A 21,017-nucleotide genomic window follows, 5' to 3' on the forward strand; every position below is an offset into this window, starting at 1 on the left:
CCACCACACCCAGCAATACTCAGATAAAATTTTAATAATTAAGCTCACTGCTCCCATTACAATGTAATGTCACTAACCTTCTCTTCTGGATGTTCAACAACTGAGGTTTGGAGACCAAACATTAGAAAGACAGATGGGCTAAGCGGATGGCCAATACTTTGGCCCTAGCCCTCCAAGGTTGATGACGACTCAGGATATACGAAAACCTTTGCTGTAACATCATATAACTCGGCTGAGTCCCATACCTTCTGATCAAGGAGATCGTGGGACCACACAGGAAAGTCATCCTATAGTGTAGAGTGGGCCCAAGGAGGCTCACCAGGAGAGAAAGTTCTCCCAAGCTTTCACAGAAAGCAACTTGGCCAAGCAACGGCCGTGACTCATCCCGACGACTGACACTGACAGTAGAACTGAGAGGTGCTGTGCATGGTTCCGAGGTAAATCCTCGGGAGATTTAACTGACCTTGGTAGATAGCAAGAAGTTAATTTTAATACAGGTCTCACTTGAGCTTGGTCTTGAACATCCAGCAGGAAAGTATATCATAAGAGGTGTAAAAAAAAAAAAAAAAAAAAAGGAACCGGAAATGGAAACGGAAACGGAAAGGCAAAACGAAAAGAAACAATGGCTGACGGCTGACAATGGAAACTGTAAGGAGACTGTGTCCTCCCGCTCATGGCTTGTTTATTGGTCAGAGGCCTCGGCAGGCCCAGGACACTTCACGGCCATCACAGCAGCGACTGTAGCTATCACCTTTTTCTCTCTCTCTTTTTTATTTTTATTTTTTGCATTTCCTACCTTTTGACATATATATATATATTTATATATTTTTTACACCTTGAGGATATCACTATTCCAATTGTTCCCATATGAATACAGGTATGATCTCTATTGGATATAAATGTGTCTTTTATTCAATTTTAGGTCCAGAACTTGGTTTGCTGTCCCGACTGCACATGAATGTCCCCTTTCTGATTGCGTTATTTGTTGTGTATGTTTTCCTCTTTTGCATAAGAAGTGTGTCTGTTTAGTCCAGAGGCTCTTGCTTTATCCGGATGACAGAGGGTCCACGGGGCGTTCGTCTCAGTTCCCGCCGAAGGACGTATTCACTGAACTGGGACGAGTCCACTCCTCCCCCACACGAGCCCACGATTTCAAATCCTCTTTGCTGCAACCTCTCGAGGACCTGTGAGGGACCAAGACAAGCACCGGTTAGGAGCGAGGTGAGTCATTTGGCCACATAAGTACCCTCAAAGGATCATCCCAAAATGGGAGGTCATGTGCAGCTCACTCCGTCTCATGCAACCTCTATGTGCCTTTGAGCTTCTTCTGCTCCCAAAGGGAAACCCTGGATGAAAGGGCCAAAGGGAGCAAGTGGACGTTTCTAATACCCACAACATGCCTTTGCATGTCTGCTTCCCACATGCTGGTTACAGCACCGGGTGGTATGAGCCCCATTGTACAGATGAGGAAATAGAGGCTCATGGTTAGGAAGCGATGGAACGGGATTTCCCACTCAGGCCTATTTGACCTCAAATCCCATGGCTGGATGGTTTGTGTTGAATACACTGCAATACTGCCTTCTCTGCAAAAAGTGAGAGCTCACGTTACAAAGTTCATTTACCACTGAAATATATTCTGCAAGATGATAAAGAATATGGACAGAGAATAGAATTTGAATTTACTTAGCCAGTGACTCATTTGTACTCGCAAGTTTCCCAATACTCAGTTAATATCTTATATTTCACTTTGGAAGGTTTATATATTTCGACAGCAGAACAAATGGATTACTGAAGACAGTCAAGTTTTATCCATAAGTTCTCCAGTTTGTGGCATTTGAAGTAGATGTATTGCTTTGCATATATTCAAGAAGGGAAGCATAAACTCAGTGGTTATATATGAGAGCATGTATCCAAAATAGAGACATTTAAAATTTCTTATGAAAGTATAAGCCAGATGATCTATTCTTTAATTTTGAAATCAAATACCTAATGCCAGAAGATCCCTGCATGTGTCACTACATGTCTGACACTCTTAAGTGCGCAAAACAGTACCTGCAGTTCTCAGATTTTTGGGGGAAGGAAGTGAAATGTTACTAAATAACTCTGCAAATGTAGTCAGTGGAAAGTGAACTCTTCCTGCTTTTAAAAAATTTTTATTTTACTTGCTGTTTTGCAAAATAGCTAGCTGATTGGGTGGCACTGGAAAGCAAGGGTGTATGTTTTCTAAAAATGAAAACCTCAAATTCTGGCAAATGAAGAAAACCCATAAGTCCTTGGGAGGACCCTGTAAACATCCTGTGCAGAGCTCTGTTTCTGCAGGTGAGTTCACCATGCATACACGCATCAGGCAATGAAGGAAACAAGGCCCACGTTCAAAACCAATGTATGCGTTGGTGCAGGTGAATAAAAAGGCAAAAAGCTGCTCAGTCTCAGGACAATTCTCCAGCAGAAGAAGGAACGTGGCCTGCCGGCAAGAGCCACCCCACTTTGCCTTGGAAGGATCTTTATGATGCCTAGGAGAGGAAATAGAAAGGTAAGGAAGCTGTGATGGCCGTTATTCTCTTAGGAGTCGCAGGGCCATCAACTGCTAGAAGAAGGAAATCCCTACACATCTTCCTCTCTGGGATCCTGAGATAATATGATGACTATTCAATATGACGTAATATTCCCGTGAATGTGGTCAAGTGCTTATTTCCATGTAATGCAAATAGCTTAGGAAACCATTGCTTTGTAAACACTAACTCAGTGGCAAAGTTCTTGGATTTAGCAGTCATTTGAGAATGTTTAAATAATTAGGTGGCATTTTAGGTGTCAGATGCCTTATCTCAAAGTCTCTGCTATAGGCTGGTGTCCTTCGTTGAAATACAAAAATCTTCCAAACCGAAAGGAATAGGAAATAGGAGTGGGTTATGGCTGTGTTGTATCTTGACACTGATGAAAAACTCCACATCTGACCTGGGAAATGCATCAAGCATATGAATCAAGGAAAGGTGTTCACTGGCCGAGGCATGGGGCTGAGGGCTTCCAGTCCTGGCTCTGAGTGGCTCTGCCTCCTCTTGGGCTGGAGGCTGGGGTTGGGGGCATAGCTGGCAGGGCAGCTGGGAGGCAAGGGCTCTGCAGAAGCCCCTCACAACACTGCACAGGGCAGCGCAGGAGCACCCCAGCCTTCAGGGGGCACCATTCACATAGGTGAGAATATGAATGCTGCCCTCCAGAACCTTGATGGAAGTGTGTGCCTTCCTCTAGCATGTCAAGGGTTCATTTATTTGCTAGAGTTTTCTGCTGTTTTGCTCTGAGACACCTGCTCATAAATTTTAGTTTAGTTGTGTTTCTTCCTTTGGTACTGGAAATTAACCTAGGGCCTTTGCACTAAGCTACATCCCCCAGCCCTTTTTCTTTTATTTTGAGACAAGCTGTCACTAAGTGGCCCAGGCTCCGTTCAAACTTGTGATTTTCCTGCCTTAACCTCCCAGAGGGCTGAGATTCCGGCCATATCCCACCCTGCCCGGCCACTCATACATTTTAAAAATTATATACATCATTGTGGAGCAATCCTCCAGAGGTAGCTTATCTAGTAAATATTTGTAATCTTTAGCTCGTGGAGAGGTTCTGTTCCTACATATTGAACTAACTCATTTATGCATCCAAATTACAGAGATGGGAAAAACAAACCCTCCCTCCATAGGCTTCCAAGAGTTTTGTGTCACAGAGATCTGCAGTCAAGACCCAGGCGTGTCCATCTGCAAACAGCAAGACAGGGAGCTAGCATGCCATAGGAAACCAGTGTACACACATGGCACAGCCCAGGAGGGTGCAGAGAGCCCACGCTCTGCACATTTGGATAGGAGGCTGGCAACGCCCTCCAGCGCTGAAGTCACACAGCCCCTCACATAGGCAAACCCAGGTTCTGAACCCCACCCGAGCCGTCTTCTCCCAAGCACATCTCCATCTCAGAAAATCTCAGTACCTCTCATCTGTTTCTCTGTTAAAAACCTTGGTCATCCTGGGCTTCTGTCTTACAACTCACAGCCATGGTCAGAAAACCTCGTTAGGAATACATTCAAGATATTCACAACCAGACATGTCCCGATTATTGCTTGGACCTCCACTTTCCGACTGGTCCCTTTGCTTCACTAGTTCGACGTGCTGCTAGAGAATTTGTTTTAAAATACTGGTTACATCCGGTCCCTCTTGCTCAAATCCTCCTTTCCATTCTAGAGTGCTTACTGCTCTCCCCACGGCTCTCCATGACGGTCCCTGGTCACCCCTGACCGTGTGTCCTAGCTTTCATTCTCCCCAAGTCACTTTCCCCAGCTCTGCTGGCTGACCTGCTATGCCTCAGTCTGCCAAGCACTTTCCCGCTTCAGGACTTCAGGACCCGTTGTTCCCTCTGCCCGGGCTATCCCACCCCAGATACCCTCTTACTCCTGGCGGGGAAGTATTTATGCTGTCTCATGTTCACCCCAGCCCCAGACTGCAAGCCTCACCAACCAACCTACTATTTGTTCTGTTCTGTTTCTCCAGCGTGCACACCAGCACCTGGCACAGGTTAGGTGCTCAGTAAAGATTTTAAGAATGACTAAAGAACGCTGTAGCCAGGTGATAATTACCTACCCCACCGAAGTGTTCCCCCGTGACGGTCTCTGGGCTCACTGGGGGAAGGGCAAGGTGAAGCATTAAGAGTGGCATGGAAGGCCCATACGATATTCGTGCTCTACCTGGACTGAGTTGAGGTGACAGTAGCCATTCAGTGGAAACCTGATAACGTGCGTGGAGTCGTGATTCCAGCCTGCGTTGACGGAGTTGCACATCACGTCGCCGATCTCTGGAAACACTTCTTCTATCAAGGACTTGTCGCCGCTGAGTGTGATCCTTTCTCCAAGGTCCGGGGCCACCCGCACCACGAGGCACTCACAGGGCCGTGAAAAGCGACCCATTTCTCTGTCCTGCTTCCATCTCTCCATCTCCAACAACATTGGCTGAAGTTGAAAATATTTTGCCTCTTCATATAACAAAGTATAGTCCTGGGGGTGGGGGCGGAAATAAAAAGGCATTTCACACTGCAGGATACGAACATAAAGTACTGAAAATGTGCACATTTCAGACTTGATTTTTTTTCACGTCTGTTATTTCAGTAATCAAATCTAGGGGCCCACACGTTTCTAACTGTTCACTTTATATTCATTCAGTGATGATAAAAGGGGCTAAGGGTATTAAGGGCCAGCCCGGCAGGCCTGAATTAAGCCCTGACGTCCTTATAATCCCTTGGTGAATGAGGAACCACTACTATTCCTGTTGCGCAGGTGAGAAACTGAGATGTGTAAAGAGTCCAACTTAGATCCTCTCGGATGGACACCCACACCAACTAAAGTCAGGCCCAACTGGCAAATGTGCACCTTCCCTGAAGCCTCCAGTTCCTCGTCACCTCTGCTGGTGGCTTCTGAAGTCACCACAGGAGGGTGTGGGGCGGCAGCAAGGTCAATGGGCACCTGGAGGACGCGTGTGGCTCTCACTTAAGCTTGGGTGCTGCTGGGAGAGGTGGGGAGGCTGATGCGGATCTGGAAGGCTGCTGCCCAGTCAGCCACCCAGCGGAGCTGCTGGCGCAAAGCCAGGCGTGGACTCTGCATTCATCCCCAACACTTGCAAGTTATAGGTGCAAAAGCAACAAGGCCGTGTGGTATTTTGCAAGCACAGTCACCCAGTGTTTAGGCTCAGTTTCTTTCCCTCTTGCCTTAGACAAACTGAATTAAAGCTGGAAAGCCAATGCACAGGTACTAAAATATACACACAAGCTAAAGTGAGAAGGCGGAGAGCATGGGGGGAGGAGCAGCGACTCAGAAACAATGAGGAAATGTCAGCGTGATGTCTAAATGTAGCTATAGTCACAGTCACGCTGGGGTGTGAGGCCCTGGGTGCTTGTCCAGACACGTTGACTGAGAATGTTTTAATCAACTGGCACAAGCATCTCTGCCTTCCTCTCAGGGGCTGGCGCTGCAGTGAAGCCTGGTGCCCACATGCCGGAAACTCTCAGAGCATGGGACAGAGCATGGGAAGCAGAGGATGGCCTTGGAGAAGCTCTTCTAGTGTGCTCTGCTCTTTCTCTTGCAAGCAAGCAAGCAGCAGCAGTTTTATTTAAGACTTCCGGAGGAAACCACTTGGAGAGACAAGGGTACCCTGGGCCCCCTCTGGGTGATCAGTTTTCCAATCTGAGACACATGGGCCTGGTGGAAGATGCTATCATGGACACTCAGCCCAACCAAGCCAGTTGCATCTGTCTTCTGTCCTTCTCTGGACAACCCCAACACAAAGAAGTGCTGATTTGCTACAGGAAAGGAACCCACCCCTCCATGACCTTGCTTGCACGAGTCTGACTTTATGGTCTCCTGACCCACAGGAGACACTGTTGGGGTTTAAGGAGCTGACAAAGAAGCTGAAGTGTGACCACTCTCAAGACAGCCAGAAGCAGCGCCCAGCATAGCCGGAGGGGCACGAGTTGGGAAATGCCGCAGGGTTGGCCTGGCCTGCCTGGGTTCCCCACTTTGGCCTTGTGTCTCTAGATTACACCAGTGTGGAGACACTGACCTAGATACTTTACTTACTCATCAAGGTGACAGTTCTCAAGGCAATTTGAAATCAGCAGTGAGAGTTCCACGAGCAACTGAAGTGAGAACTTTTGCTACTGCTTTTATTTTCCTGTGAGATTTCACTAGAAAGTTTAACACAAGGAAAGATCCAGGACTTCAGTGAAAATATGCCTTGTCTTTCCAGAGCTGTCAAGGCTTCAAATCTTACAATGCAAATGCTTAGAGCAGTTCTTGACCAATTGTGGCCCTATGGAGGAATCTTTCTAGCATCCTGAACAGTGATCTTTCGGCCTCTGATTGAAGGCTTCCAGGGACAAGAAGATTTCTGCTAGCAAGGCACAGTGTTACTATGTTGGTAGCTCTCACTCTTGAGAATGTCTTCACTGGTTTTGATATTTCCCCCTGGAATTATGGAGATTCTAATCTTTCCTTGGCTTACTTAGCCCTTCATATATTTGAAGATAACTGTTAGTCTCCATGTCAGTCATGCTGAAAATATTGAGTATTTTGAGCTTTTTCTCATTTGTTATGACTCTGAGCTTCTTTCCACATCCAATGTGTGTGTGATTTTGTCAACATGCTTCCTGTGGTGACTGACAACTGATGTCAACTTGTAATACCCGGCTGAACTGAATTAGCTTGGAGCTGGGTATGGAAGGCCCACCTAAGGACTGTTGCCAGCTGGAGAGAAACAGGTGGTGCTGTTGGTTCTCCTGGAGAAGCTTGTCGCGCTGGCTTTCCTGACATGAACTCGGCTGTTATCACCGGAGGAGCTTGGGACCTTGTTGTCACTGAGGATGGTTGTGGTTCTTTTCCAGGGAGCTCTGGTCCTTACTTTGAGTGTCATTTCCTGGCTCCGGGCTGATCCCTCAGCCTCCTGGCACAGATCCTTCATCCCTCTGGCGCAGACTTTCTAGCATCTACCATGGACCTTTGGGCCTTCGCAGTAGAGATCCATGAGACAGACTTGCATGAGACATTGTCATGGGCTCTAGGTCTTCAGCTGTACTCATGCAGAACATTGCTGTGGAGTCTAGGCCCTTAGTAGGATTCTTTGGGTCTCTAGTGTGTGGACAGATTTCCTGCACTGTTTTACATTTGACTCTTTGGGTGAATATTATAAAATAATCCTATAAATTATGTGTCCTGTATTATTTCCCTTCCAAATAATATAGCAACCTCACAACACTCCCTAATTCCCTAACCAGAACAGAATCTAACATTCAGATGCGGCCTCATAGCATATGGTACCACCTTTGCTTGGCTAGATGCTCTAACCGCTACTCAGACAGCCTGTGTTCTGCCCTACTGCTGCCGGAACAGTCACCACAAATTCAAAACTGCACAAGTTTTCTCTCACAATTCCAGTCAGAAAAGAAAGTCGAAGTCTAAAGTGGGTCATTAAGGATGGGCTCCTTCCAGGGGCCTTAGGGAAGAACCCATTTCCTGGCCTTTTCCAGCTTCCAGGGGCTGCCCACAGTCCTTGGCTGCTGGCTCCACACTGCTCCTACCTGTGCTTCCACTGTCACATCACCTGTCCTCATCCTGGCCCTCCTGCCTCCCTCTTTCACTTATAAGGGGCCCAAAAAGGGCACGGAGCACTTGCAGGATCCCTGGATGGTCTCCTCAACTCAAGATCCTTAACTTAATCCCACCCGTGAAGTCCTCCTTGCCACCTAAGGCAACATATTCAGAGCTCCCAGAAAGGGCATTCAGGCCATCTTGCAGGGTCGGGGGGCATTGTCTTGCCTGCCACATGGTACGGCCACACAATCTTTCTTTGCAGGCTTGTTACTCTGTTAGTTTGTGGTCTGCTAATACTGAAGTCCCTAAAGCTTTTACACCAAGGCTGTAAAGAGCTAGGTCTCTCTCATCATTGGTGACACTAAATCCTTTCTTATGCGTCCCCCTTTAACTTCCATACTTGTATTTGTTCTGACTGAGGAAATCTGGATTCTCTCATCTGATGACACAAGTCCCCCTCTCATTTTTGTATCATTTTGAACAGGCGTTCTGTTTCTATTATGTAAATCATTTCTAAAATACTGAAAGGACAGAGCTATGTACGGCCCCTTTGCTGAGGGAATAAATTAACACTCAGGATTTTGGCTGTTCATGCAGTTATAAAGCCTGTATTTCTAAGCTCATCCAGCCATAACCCCAGCGTTTGTTAGATGTCTTGCTGAAATGCTGTATGTTTGGGTGGGACTCTGATGGGGAGGCTGGAGTCCTGGCATGGGCCCAGACGGCCCCAGGACTCTCCTTGAAGGTCTAGGGATCCAGGTTCCTTCGGTGCATAATGAGAGAAACAAATTTTATTAAAGATGCTTCTGGCCCTAAAATGCCGTGAGTTTATGTCCATGACTAACCCACTTGTCTCTCGTAACCCAAGGTCATGAGGCCGGAGGTGGAGCTCCAGCAGTGTGTGTGCTTAGCACGTGCGCAGGGCCCTGGGCTCAATTCTGGGCACTGTAAAGAATAAAAGCAAAGGTAATGGGACTAGCAGGACTTGGGGTTTTAAGTGCCCCCTAGAACTCTGAATCCGTGCCATCTCGTCTTCCCTCTAAATTCACAAGCTATGTGTTCAATAAGCTGAAGCCGGCTCATGGAGTGAGTGTGGCTCTCAACAGGACCTTGAGAAAACACATCATCCGCTCTTGGAAAATGAGGCAAATGGTGGTTGTCTGTGGACGGGCAAACTTGTGGTTACAGCGAAGGTCATCCTGCAGCCTGGGATGTCGTCCCCAGGCCTCCCCTTGAGCTACTTCAAGCTACCAGGGGTTCCTTTGCTCTCTCAACCGCCTGCTCTGTCCGGTTTCTAGGGAAGAGCCTTTGTCCTGCTGGGGAGGGGACGGTGGTGACGCTGGACAGCAGCTAAGCACCTGTGGACACTCACCAAGCTGACATGCCTGGAAGCAGCGGCCGGCCCAGTCTCTAACAAGGTCTCTCTCATTGTGTTACCATTTTCTGCACGGTTAAGCTCACGCAGGCCATTCATTTTTCTTGGCAGGCTCTTTTTTGTTTGTCTTTCTGTACTTCCTCATACACATTTCCATCCTCTGCTCAGCAGAAAACTCCCTGCAAGGCTGAACCAGCCCCTTCTTCTGAACCTCGGCCTCCTCTCCCTTCTTCAGGGAGCTCCTTTAACTTCATCATTTCAATGCCAGGCTTTTAGAGCTCAGCGTGGCTCCTTTTAGATTCTCCAGCCCTGTTCTCATCCCCCCATTCTGGTCTCTGAATCTTTTGAAATCTTCCTTTATGCCTAGGCTCTGATATGCTCGTGCCCTTTCTTTGTTTTTTACAGACTCTTAACTATTTCTGTAGTTTCGTCTTCCTCAGGTACTCAGGCAGGAGTCTATGGCCAGCAGCAGATTTGGGAAGAGTTCTTCTTCAGAAGGAAGTGATCCAGAGCATCCCCCTCTCCTTCCTTCTGAGCCAGCAGCTTTCAGGCAAGTAACTCATGGCCTCAGTGATGCCAACAAAACAGGGATGCTGCCAGGCCCACTTACCTCTGGGCAGCCATATCGCTACATAGCCCTGGGTCCTCTTAAAGAAAAACTGGTTAATCACAGATTTATTATTGTGCCTGAATGATTTTTAAATCCCCAAATACATATTTTAATAGATTTTCTTCTTGAGGCTTATGATGATTTTTTGAGGCAGGATGATCAAGATCAAGGTAGATATGGATGGGCTCCAAAATGCAAACAGGCTGTGTTTCAAAAACTAACGTCTTGAACAAATATACAGAAATCAGAAAACAATTTCCCCAGAGGGAAGAAAATGAGATACATAGTCTATTAGCTTCCTGGTGCTGCTGTTAGAAATTACCACCAACTTGATGGCTTAAAACAATATCTCGCGGGGTGGACACCAAGCCTCCTGCAGGCTCAAGGGGAGAATTTCCTTCCTTTTCTTTTCCAGCTTCCAGAGGTGCTGGCTTTGCTGTTTCCTGGTCAGCCATCATGTCACTTCCGTGATCACAATGCTTTATCTTCCTCTGAGCAGCCTGCCTCGCTCTTCTAAGGGCCGCTGCGATTACACAGCCCTCCTAGATTATCCAGGATAATCCCCCATCTCAAGGTCCTTACTTAATTGAATCTGCGACTCCCTTCTGCCATGTAAGGTAACATGTTCCGCGGGCGTGGGGACTGGGACTTTGAGGGGTCATAACTCAGTTGGTCACACACAGTTATTGCTTCCCCAAGTGTTCAAAGGCTTATTTAACTCATGTTCTTGAAGTTTGTTGTTGACATGTCTGTGCTCTAAAGGTAACTCATCCACTCATTCATTCATTTTAAAAGCTGTGTATGTGCCAGATGCCAGAGAGGTTCCACGTGCACAGAGGATTTTCATATGTGGAGTGTAACCAACACCTCCCAGAACTCTGGAAGCTCTTCTCACACATTCTCAGGATGGTGGGACCCTTCTCTTGGGACCCTTGGGCAGAGGCCGGTGCCCAGGAGTTGGGGTATGACCAGCAAGGCCGAGTGCCAAGGGAGTGGGAGGATCGCCCATTTTACATTTCTAAAATGGCATCGAGGTAGTTCTCACCAGAGGGAAAGACAGACCTTAGCAGCACTTACTTCCACTTTGATTTGAAGATTGCTGCCCGCCATGGAGTGAGGTGGCCACCACAGTTTCCTCAGGCTTTGGAGTGTGAGGCTCTAAAGCTCTTCCTTGCCCTGTCTCTGCATTTTCCTCCTGGACTGGCATTTCTTTCTTTGCAAAGCCTGGGGCTGGTGCATTTGCTCCTGCTCCCGTTCCCACTCACCACTTCTTGGCACAAGACCCGCAACCCTGTGCAGTGTCACCAACACCCAGCTGAGGACTCTTGTCTTTCTGGGGCAATAGCACCCAGCCTAAGATTTATCCTGATGGCCATTAAAGGAACTGGGAGTAGGCATAGTGTCCCTTCTACGCTCTGTCACTGTCTTCGTGCCCACCCCACAAATCTCAGGCGGCAGTGACAGGGTGCTGACAGAGGATTGAAGGCAGCTTGTCTGCATTTTGAGGTAACACCCTGGCTTGGTGGGTCACATGGACACTACACTGAGGGAGTCAGGCCTGATGTATGGGGCATGGTGTGGGTGGGGCTGCCCAGATGCTGCTGGGCCCTGGGCTGGCTGCTCCCCTCTCCCTGACCTCCTCCTACTGGGCTGCTACAGCTGATCCTTCTTCTGAGGGAACGTGGCTGGGCATGGGCAGGAATATCAGGCAGCGGCAGTCCCTGGACTAGGGAGGAAAGTCCTAGGTGGTACGGGCTGGGGTAGATGTCCAAGAGGAGGCACTCCCTCAGGTAACAGAGAAAAAAAATCATAGGGGAAGCCTCCCCTGCCCGACCCTCTGCTTTTGTATGAGTATATATGTAGTAGTCTTTTCTGTGTTGCCATAGCTGATTGGCTAAAGAGTAGATACTACAGCTAAGCTGAGCCAATCAGATGACCTCTTGTAGAACCAAGAAGGAGAAAGAGACCTGGGGCGCTGGTGGGGTGGAGCCATATTAATAGCAAGGGCTCTAGAAGAATCCCCAAAATTCCCACATCCAAGGTCCTTAGAACTGACCTGGAATTTCCACACTACTTCTGTGGATAAACTTGCGAGAATCTCTCATAAGTACTCCCTTTCTCTTTTCTTCAAACTGTGCTGATTTTGATTGACTCCACTGTGATGCTTTTGATTGTCCATGACTTTCTGGAGATGTTCTAGGTCTTTGCAACTGGGAGGGGAGTGCTTTGGTGGGGGGATACCAGGGCTACCACTCAGAAGCCTCCACTGCACAGGACAGCCCCATGCCAAAGAATTATTTGGCCCTACATGTTAACAGTGCCAAGGTTGAAAAATTCTCGAGCTTGGCAGAGATCATTTCTGCTGCAGCTGAAGGAACATGTAACCCACCCGGACTGGATGGTCAATCCTAGTGACTGGGTAACTTCAGTGACAGGGTAACTTCATATATTTGTTCCAGTGACATAACACCAAGTATACATCACCAGAGATATATTGTCACCAAAACGTTTAACCTGGACTCATCAGCCCTTTGGATTTGACATCTAATTTACAAAAAGTTGGGAGACAGATTAATGAGCTAAACTATGTAGGAAAGGCAGTCAGAAAAGGCTAGATAGTGGGACGTTTTGTAGGACAACTAGCACAGTCTCCTTAGTAAGTCAGTAACCACATAAACGGGAATCATACCAGATAATAAAAGGCTTATGGGCCATAACCAGATTCAATATTTAGTCAGATACTATCTTGAGAAAACTATGTGTAAAGGACATTTTGGGGTCAGCCAGGAAAATATGGCTGTGGGTTACAGTATTAGATAAAATAAATTTTAGTAAAATGGAAAAGTAGAACATTACTGTCCAAAATAAGCACAGGAAAAAAAAATCCAGAGGGGTATGCATTGAGGTTTTGTGGTGGATTGACAACTGGTGGTCAACTTATAACACCCAGCTAAACTGAATCAGCGTGGTGCTGGGTGTGGGAGGCCCACCTGAGGATTGTTGCCAGCAGCATAAGAGGTGGAACTGGAGAAGAAGTTGAGGCTGTTGGGAACTGGGAGAAGCTTCTGGGTGCTGTTAGAAGCTGTAAGGAGCTGTTGGTTCTCTTGGAAGAGCTTGTCATGCTGGTTTTCCTGATGAACCTAGCCGTTCTCTTCATCAAAGGAGCTCAGAACCTTACTGTCGCTGAGAATGACTTTGGCTCACTTTGGGGGAGCTCCAGCCCTCACTTCCAGCATTGCTTCTGGGTTCCAGAGGGGAAGATGATGACCTGCCCAGTCTCCTGGAGAAACTTGTCGCACTGGCTTTCCTGATGGGAATTTAGCTTTCCTCATCAGAGGGGCTCGGGACCTCACTGTCATTGAGGATGGCTGTGGTACCTTTCAGGGGAGCTCTGGTTCTTACTTTGAGCATCACTTCCTGGCTCCAGTGCAGATCCCTCAGCCTGCTGGCACAGATCCCTCAGCCTCCTGGCACAGATCCTTCATCCTGCTGGCACAGACTTTTTAGGTTCCACCACTGACTTTTGGGCCTTCCGAGTGCAGATCCATGAAACAGGCCTGCATGAGATCTTGTTGTGGGCTCTAGGCCTCCTGTGGGCTCATGTAGGATGTTACTGGAATCCAGGCCCTCAGCTGGATTCCTTGGTCTTTAGTGTGTGGATAGATTTCCTGCACTCTCTTTGTGTGTGATTCTTTGGGTCACTATTATAAATAATCTTATAAAATACTTGTCCTGTATTATATTGTTTCTCCTTGCAAAAAATCCCAGACCAGGACAGGTTTTAACGCTGACAATTGGAGTGGTGGAAATACACTGTTTAGATTTTTTTAAAAAATTTGCTTTGTCTATATTTTCAAACTTTCTATGATGCTACATCTACTTCTATAATATTAAAATGTTATTAGACTTCTGAGCACAGTCAGGAATAGGTTTAAGTTATGGACTGTGTTAGCAATTAGCTCTACAATGGCCCCAAAGGCTTCATGTATTTGGAAGGTGACAGGATCGAGGATGCTCTAGTTGACTTGCTGGGAGGTGGGTCCCTTCGGCAGGATCTGGAAGAGTACATTCTCCTCCCTGGCTCTTTCTTTTGCTCGCTGCTTCCTGGCTGCCATGAGGTAAGCAGCTTTTCCTCTGCTATGCCCCACTGCCATGCTGCTCTGCCTTGGAGCCGGCTGACTAAGGACTGCGTATAACCGTGAGCCAAGATAAACCTCTCCTTCTTCAAGCCTCAGGTGTCAGTTACTATGCCTCAGCAATGAGAAAGTGGCTAAGACAGATGGCTGGGCATCGTATCTGTCTATATGTAGGAATGGTGGTCATTCATACAGAAAGGTTACAAATGATGCTGAACAAAGAAGATGTGTAAAATAAAAGGCTGGAAAGACAGAATTTGATAGGTCCCCCTAAAAGTAGCACCACAGCTCCAGACCCCTGGTATACTAGGAATTGCAGCTGTGTATATGTGAGTGTGCATGCACAAACACATGTGTGCATGCTTGTATGCAGGGGATAGAATAAAAATGAACAAAGGAGAAATTAAGGGAGAGGGAGAGTCTTATCTGTAGTCAGATGCTGCAGAGAAGTATGTACGTACTTATCCAAAGGACAGATTTCACAGGCTTTCAGTGGGAGCCAGGGCACAAGCAGCTGCCATCTAAACAGTATTCTGAAATATGAAATTATCCAAATTGTCAAATGGGCATCTAGCTCAGATGGGATATTTATGGAATGAAATTTTAAGGGGTGTTGGGTTCTGATTTCAGGATTTCATAAACTTGTTTACCAAGCCTTCAGTGTCTGGAGAGAAGCACGCCCAGCAAATGAGTCTCTCTACCCGGAAAAAGCTTCTCCAGGGCCGGGGGAAGAACTCTGATGACGAGCAAGCCCCGGGGTACTGCTGAGCACGTGCCGACCTAAAGCCCACATGTGTATGGTGCAATTCTACCACAGCCTCCATCCACTTTCTGCTGCTCCTCCCAGGTTCCAGACGCCCTGTAATGTATGGCCTGTCACCCTGAGGTTCTGTAGGAAACATTTCAAGGCCCTGGGATGTGTGAGTTTCTCTTGACATGTTTTGGTTCCCCCTCCCCCAGCCTGTGCTATAGCTAGAATCTTCAGCCAGTTAAAGGTGTGCTCTGGATTTAAAACTGATGGACAGCAGGTCTTTGTGGGCTCTGGAATGCACATGCAAGGTAAGAAGCAACTGTCCCCGCTCCAGGCAGGTGAATGAGTGGGTGAGTCTTCAAGGATGACCCTCTGGAATTGGCCTCAGCCAAGCTCCACACGGGAGAGTTTCCTCCTCAGCATCGCATCTGAGTGCTCTTGGAGGGAAGGTTGTGCCTGCCACACAGGTCCACAGCTGAGCATTAAACCGAAGTGCGCACTTTCTGCAACATGCTGTACTGAACACCAATTTCTAGCCCTAATTCCCAATATATTGTTTGTGATTTCCGGGAAAGAAAACGTGGCTATCTCATGCATTCTTCAATAATGGGAATTAAATTAACATACTAGCCTGACAAGTATCCTAGAGTGATGATATTATATACGTACATGTTCTGTATTTTTTTTTTTTTTTTGGTTTGGTCCTACATGATTTTAATATACATGCTATTAAACTGCTACATATATTTAGTTTATTATTATATCTACTTATATTTAGCTTCTGGCCTCTTGTGACTCTCCCTTTTCTGTTTTAAGTTAATTAATATTAAGCAATTATGGGTCTAGCATGTGATGTCCTCCAGAAAAACATAAAAATGTCCCTGTGTGTGAGAAGCTTACAGTGCAGCAAGGAAGTCAAGTTACAGACACAACATACCAGAGTCAAGCTCAAGAACCTACACAGCAGGTGTACACGAGCCAGACAAATCAGAGCCCAGCATGACGGGAGACTCATTCCATCCATCTACCCACCCCTCCACCCACCTGGGCACCCACCTGCCCACACCACAAATACTAACAAGTTTAATGCATGGCAGGTGCTGAGCAGAGGGGACATTCTCCACAGCTACTGCCAACCCTTGTCCTTTGCCCACCTTTCTCACTATGGAGTTTGAAACAAAGGGGAAAACACCACTTACTCATTTTCCCCTGAAGCCAGGGTAGGCTTAGCTCTGGCCAATGACCCATAGGAGGGAAACCTTCTGAGGGATCTTTGGATGAAGGGAGAGACTTTTGCCTCTTTTTCCTGTCTTGAATGAAGACATGATGTCTGGAGCTATGGCACTCACCATATAACCCTGAGGTGGCAGAACAATGAGGATAGCAAAAGAAAAAGACAGAGAGTCCTGGTCCTGGCTAATCATCGAGCAGACACCTCAGCCAACACCTGTGTGCCACTCTCTGGCTTCTTATGTGAGGAAAACAAGTTCATTTAAGCCACTTGCTGTTCTGACTTGGTCAGCTGAATGTATTCCTAACCTGTAACTGGACAGACAGAGCTAACTTATAGACAGATCATTACAAACGTACTGTACGAAACCCCAGGGAATCCAGGTTATAGCAACCTGAAGGTAGACTTGGGCCAGGAGGGCTTCCAGCGGTTGATGAGTAAGCTGGGCCCTGAATTCAAACAAAGGCTGGGGGAAAACTGCAGAGGTGGCGGACAGTCTGTGGTGGCGGAAGCAAAGACGACGGTGCATGTGAGGAAGCAGAACTGTGGGTACAGGTTAGGGCAGAGCTGGGTACGGCGGTGCACCTAGAGCCTTCTGGGCCACTTTGGCTCTAACAAGGATAAGGCACTTTGCTCAGGGACAAGGGAAGTCAATGTGGAGTTTCTGGCAGGATTACGAGCCTTGGGAGAAGCTCCCTGGTCCAGGACAGGGTGGGAGACGGAGACGGAGAGAGAAAGGTGACTGTGGCTATCCCAGGGCAACAGGAAGAGCCTTGGGGAGATGGGACTGTCCTGAGCCTTGGCTGTGTTGGTGTCAGCTTCCTGGTTATGATGGTTACTGTGGTTTCACAGGATGTCACTACTGGGAGGACCTGGACAGCACAGGATCTCTCTATTTCTTGTAAGTGCAGGCGAAGCTATAACCATCTCAAAACAAAGACTTTTACTAAAGTGTCTCCTAGTTTCACTGCAGAGAGCACGTAAGGCTCAGAGAAGGGAGACCAATTATGAAGGCCTTCCCAGGAGTCCACAGCTGCAGGACCTCTGGCTAGGGAGATGGGAATGATTTGAGAGGTGTCCAGGCGGCGCGATGGACACTCGCTAATGGAGCGTATGTGGGAAGCAGAGGAGGAAAACACCACAGTGACCCCCAGGGGCCTGCCCTGAGCCTGCAGGTTGGTCCTGGCGTCTTTACTGAGACACGATGCACAGGTGAGGGGGGTTTCGTGGTGGTGGTGGTGTAGATCAGGAGGCTATGAGAGTGGGGCACTTACATTTAAGGAAGCACTGAACTGTCCAGGTAGGGATGCTGAGCGGACATTTGGAAATGCAAACACGCCCCAAACGAGGTGATTTTAGTATTGGACCAACTAAGCTTTTTCCTGAAGTCTGGGTTTTCCATAACTTAGGCAGCAAAGAACAAAATTCTATGGTTTTTTCCTTACTAATCGACATGTCTGTACCTGTAAAAATTTGACTTCATTTTTAACAAGTGCACTTAAAATTTTTATGGTATTATTTTAATTATTTAATATGTGGATGCCTGCTCATTGTTAATAAATGAATGAAACACAGAGCTAAAAGTGACATTTCTTCCCTCAGGCGTTGGCCAATTTTACTGCTTTCCCTCTTTCCCTCTAGGAAACCAGGAGAATAAGAGCAAATGTCCCATTCAATTCCTGGTACCAAAACAAAACAAAAGGAACAAATGTCCCTCACCTCTCCACATCACACTTCAGCCCCACTCTAGGGTCTTAATTGCTCTTCTTTAAGGGGAAAAAGTCCAGATCTGATGGTGGGTGCCTGGCCCTGGCAGCACTGGGTCTAACTACTGGTAGGGTCCTTGCTGGAACTGGTGCTTTCTTTCCCATCTCACAGGGCCAGTTCCTGCTTTTTGGCAGACTCGACTTTCTCCGAGCTCTCTGCCCCACCTGCAGCTGGTGTGGGAAGTAAAGCTGCACTCTTCAAGCCTAGGGGCTTGGAGCTGTCATTTCAATCCAGTTATCTTCCTCCGCAGCGGGGTCTGAGCATGGGTGTCCCCGGCAAGAGGGCTGGAGGCAGAAGACTTTGCTTCTGCCACTGACCAAAAGGGCCTTACCTAATTCAGCTCCTACCTGACAGCCCTGGATAAAAATTTGCTTAAATTTTATTATTAGTAAAGTGGCACTGATGAAAATACTGGAAACTGATTCAAAAACTGACATGTTAAGAAAATATTGTATGCATGATATATATTACCCTCAAGAGCCCTGCTCCAAGGGGAGTGCGCCATATTGGAAATGACTTTTCTCAGACTGCTTCTCTCCTGATTTGGAAGACAGCATCATTGATGAAGCAGCTGACTTTCCTTTGGAAGGCACATTGCACACCCAAACCCTCCCGACTTTAGATCCTAGACTCACACTCAGCACTGTGAGGTGTACGCTACCAAGAGGACCCTAGAGCTGCCTCTGGCTGGTGGCCAGCAGGTGCATACATCTTCCTCAGGTCCATACAGGGCTGTAGGTGACCTGCATATGTTAGCTGCAGTTACTACCCTCTCCCTGATTTTCTTTTCAAATGCACACAGTTGTTTTTACGTAAAATACATGTGCATGTAATGTAACTTCTCAGTATTTTCTTTTCCATTTAACTAACAATTCTTGACACCTGCCTCACTGTTCAAAATTCAGAATAAAGACAGATGAGAGGCCCCGAACTCCGTATTACTTTGGGATCTACTCTTCTAGATTGTTCTCTCTGTATTTATATGGACACATACATGACTTTTTACATAAGTGGGAATATAGTGAACATATCCTTCTGCAACTTACTTTATTTTTGCTTTCACATCTTTTTTGTATGAGTACATACTGGTGATAAAGATTAATGGGTTCATTTTGGAAGATGTACATATGCATACAACGTACTTTGATCATTCCCCTCACTCCTTCATCCCCCTTGCTTGCCTCTGCAAGTTAGTATTTTCACTGAGTAACAAAATTTTTGCCATTCTCCACAATACATCAATAAATATGGATGGGCCATATTCTTTTAAACTATTCCATACTATGGATACTTTGTGCTACTTGTAACCACTTGCCATTGTTGAGCATTGTTTAGGCATGTCTAGTTTTTGCTATTATAAACATGACAATAATAAACATCCTATTGAACATATCTTTAATTACTTATTTATAGAAGATAAATTAATCTGCCACAAATATATACTCGTGATATTTGTAAAAGTTAATAAATATGAAATTACTAGATCAAAGATTATGTATATTTGAAATTTTAATAGCTACTGCTGAATTGCCCTCTGAAAATGTTTAATAATTGTCACTCCTACCATGCTGTATATGGTCAAACACTGTATATCATGAATTTTTAAAATTTTTGCCAACATAATGAATAAAAAAGGAGCATATCATTTTAGTTTTATATTACAGAGAATGAAAATCTTTTCAAATATTTATCGATAATTTTTATGAGAAAACTTTGTTTATAGCTAAAAAATTTTCCAAAATTTGTGTGTTTCCAAAGAGTTTTTTAGGAGCTCTTTTATGATGAATATTAATCTTTTGTTGTACATTCCTCTTCTACTTTGACATCTTTTATTTGTATCTGGTGTTTTTAATTTACAACTTTTTAAAAAGATAGGTTTTGTGTATTAAGTCATGTTTACATAAGCCCTTTATACCTCAAAATTATACTTTTAGGAATTCCTCTATTTTTCTTATAACTTTAGTTTTTATGTTTATTCCTGGAAGTTTTAAAAATAAAATGATATACTCCTCTTTTTATTCATTATGTTGGCAAAAATTTTAAAAATTGATGATATACAGTGTTTGACCATATATGGTGTGGTGGGAGTTACAATTATTAAACACTTTCAGAAGGCAATTCTGCAGTAGCTATTAAAATTACAAATATACATAATCTTTGATGTAGTAATGATGTAAGATAGGGCTCTGGCTTTACAATTTTCCTAACATTCTCAGGACCAACTACTAACTATTCCTTTCTTTCCTTACTGGTTTGAAATAGCACCTTTATACTACATTTCTACCTATGTACACGCATATCTATCTCAGGACCTTATTCTTCTCTATTGATCTATTTGTGTGTTTCAACTTTGGCTAAATCACGCATTTAAATTATCACTGTTCAGTCGTATGCTTTGATGTTGGTAGGACACATCTGCATCACCCACCATCACTATCAATATCAGAGTATTTTTTTTAGCTATTCTTTTTCTGTTGTTTTTTTCTTTTTTGAGACATGCACTTCAGGCTGGGCTTGAACTCACTTTGTAGCCCAGGCTGGCCTCAAACTCAGCAATCTTCCTGCCTCAGCCTCCCAAATACTGGGATTACAGGTATGCACCACTGTGCCTGGCCTTTTTTTTTTTTTTTTAATTTTTTATTAGCTATACCTCAACTTGTTCTCCTTCTATACAAACTTTATTAATGGGTCAAATTTCATTTTAAAAACTGTATCACTTAGATGGATTTGCAATGAGGGTATAGAATGATTTGGGTGAGAGACACTAACAATATTGAGGCTTCTCATCTAGGGACACAGAAAGTCCCAGTCAACTCTTCTTTTATATTTGTATGTAGAGATTTGTGATTGTCTTAATCAAGCTTGGTATATTTCTTGCTAGGTTTATTTTAGGTCATATAATTTTTGTTTGGGATTTTCCCCATTATATTGTATGGTTGGCTCTTGCTAACTATAAGACAAAGTACTGATTGTAGTATACTCATCCTGACTTTAGATGCTTTAATCAATTCCTTATTAGTTCTAATATAATTTGGTTGA

The 21,017-nt window shown here is 45.6% G+C and overlaps 1 protein-coding gene and 1 long non-coding RNA gene across 3 annotated transcripts in view; one reads left to right on the forward strand and one right to left on the reverse strand.

Annotated features, from left to right (window-relative positions):
- Positions 1–889: 889 nt before the first annotated feature.
- Positions 890–21,017, reverse strand: part of Kctd1 (potassium channel tetramerization domain containing 1) — a 94,453-nt gene continuing 74,325 nt past the window's right edge. The window contains exons 4-5 of one of the 2 annotated variants that reach the window (XM_005372731.2): positions 4,719–5,024; positions 890–1,184 (exon numbers count right to left, since the gene is read on the reverse strand). In XM_005372731.2, the coding sequence (XP_005372788.1) occupies positions 1,026–1,184; positions 4,719–5,024 (465 nt within the window). In that variant the 3' untranslated portion in view covers positions 890–1,025. The remainder of the gene's footprint in view (positions 1,185–4,718; positions 5,025–21,017) is intronic. The other variant, XM_013505731.1, reaches the window with a different exon arrangement.
- Positions 1,140–19,618, forward strand: LOC106146898. The gene is made up of 3 exons (XR_001231526.1): positions 1,140–1,221; positions 9,407–10,705; positions 14,860–19,618. It is a non-coding gene; the product is annotated as an uncharacterized LOC106146898 (long non-coding RNA).

This window comes from Chinchilla lanigera, unplaced genomic scaffold (assembly GCF_000276665.1).
Source record: "Chinchilla lanigera isolate Chin_1 unplaced genomic scaffold, ChiLan1.0 scaffold00001, whole genome shotgun sequence".
NCBI classification, from domain to species: Eukaryota; Metazoa; Chordata; class Mammalia; order Rodentia; family Chinchillidae; genus Chinchilla; species Chinchilla lanigera.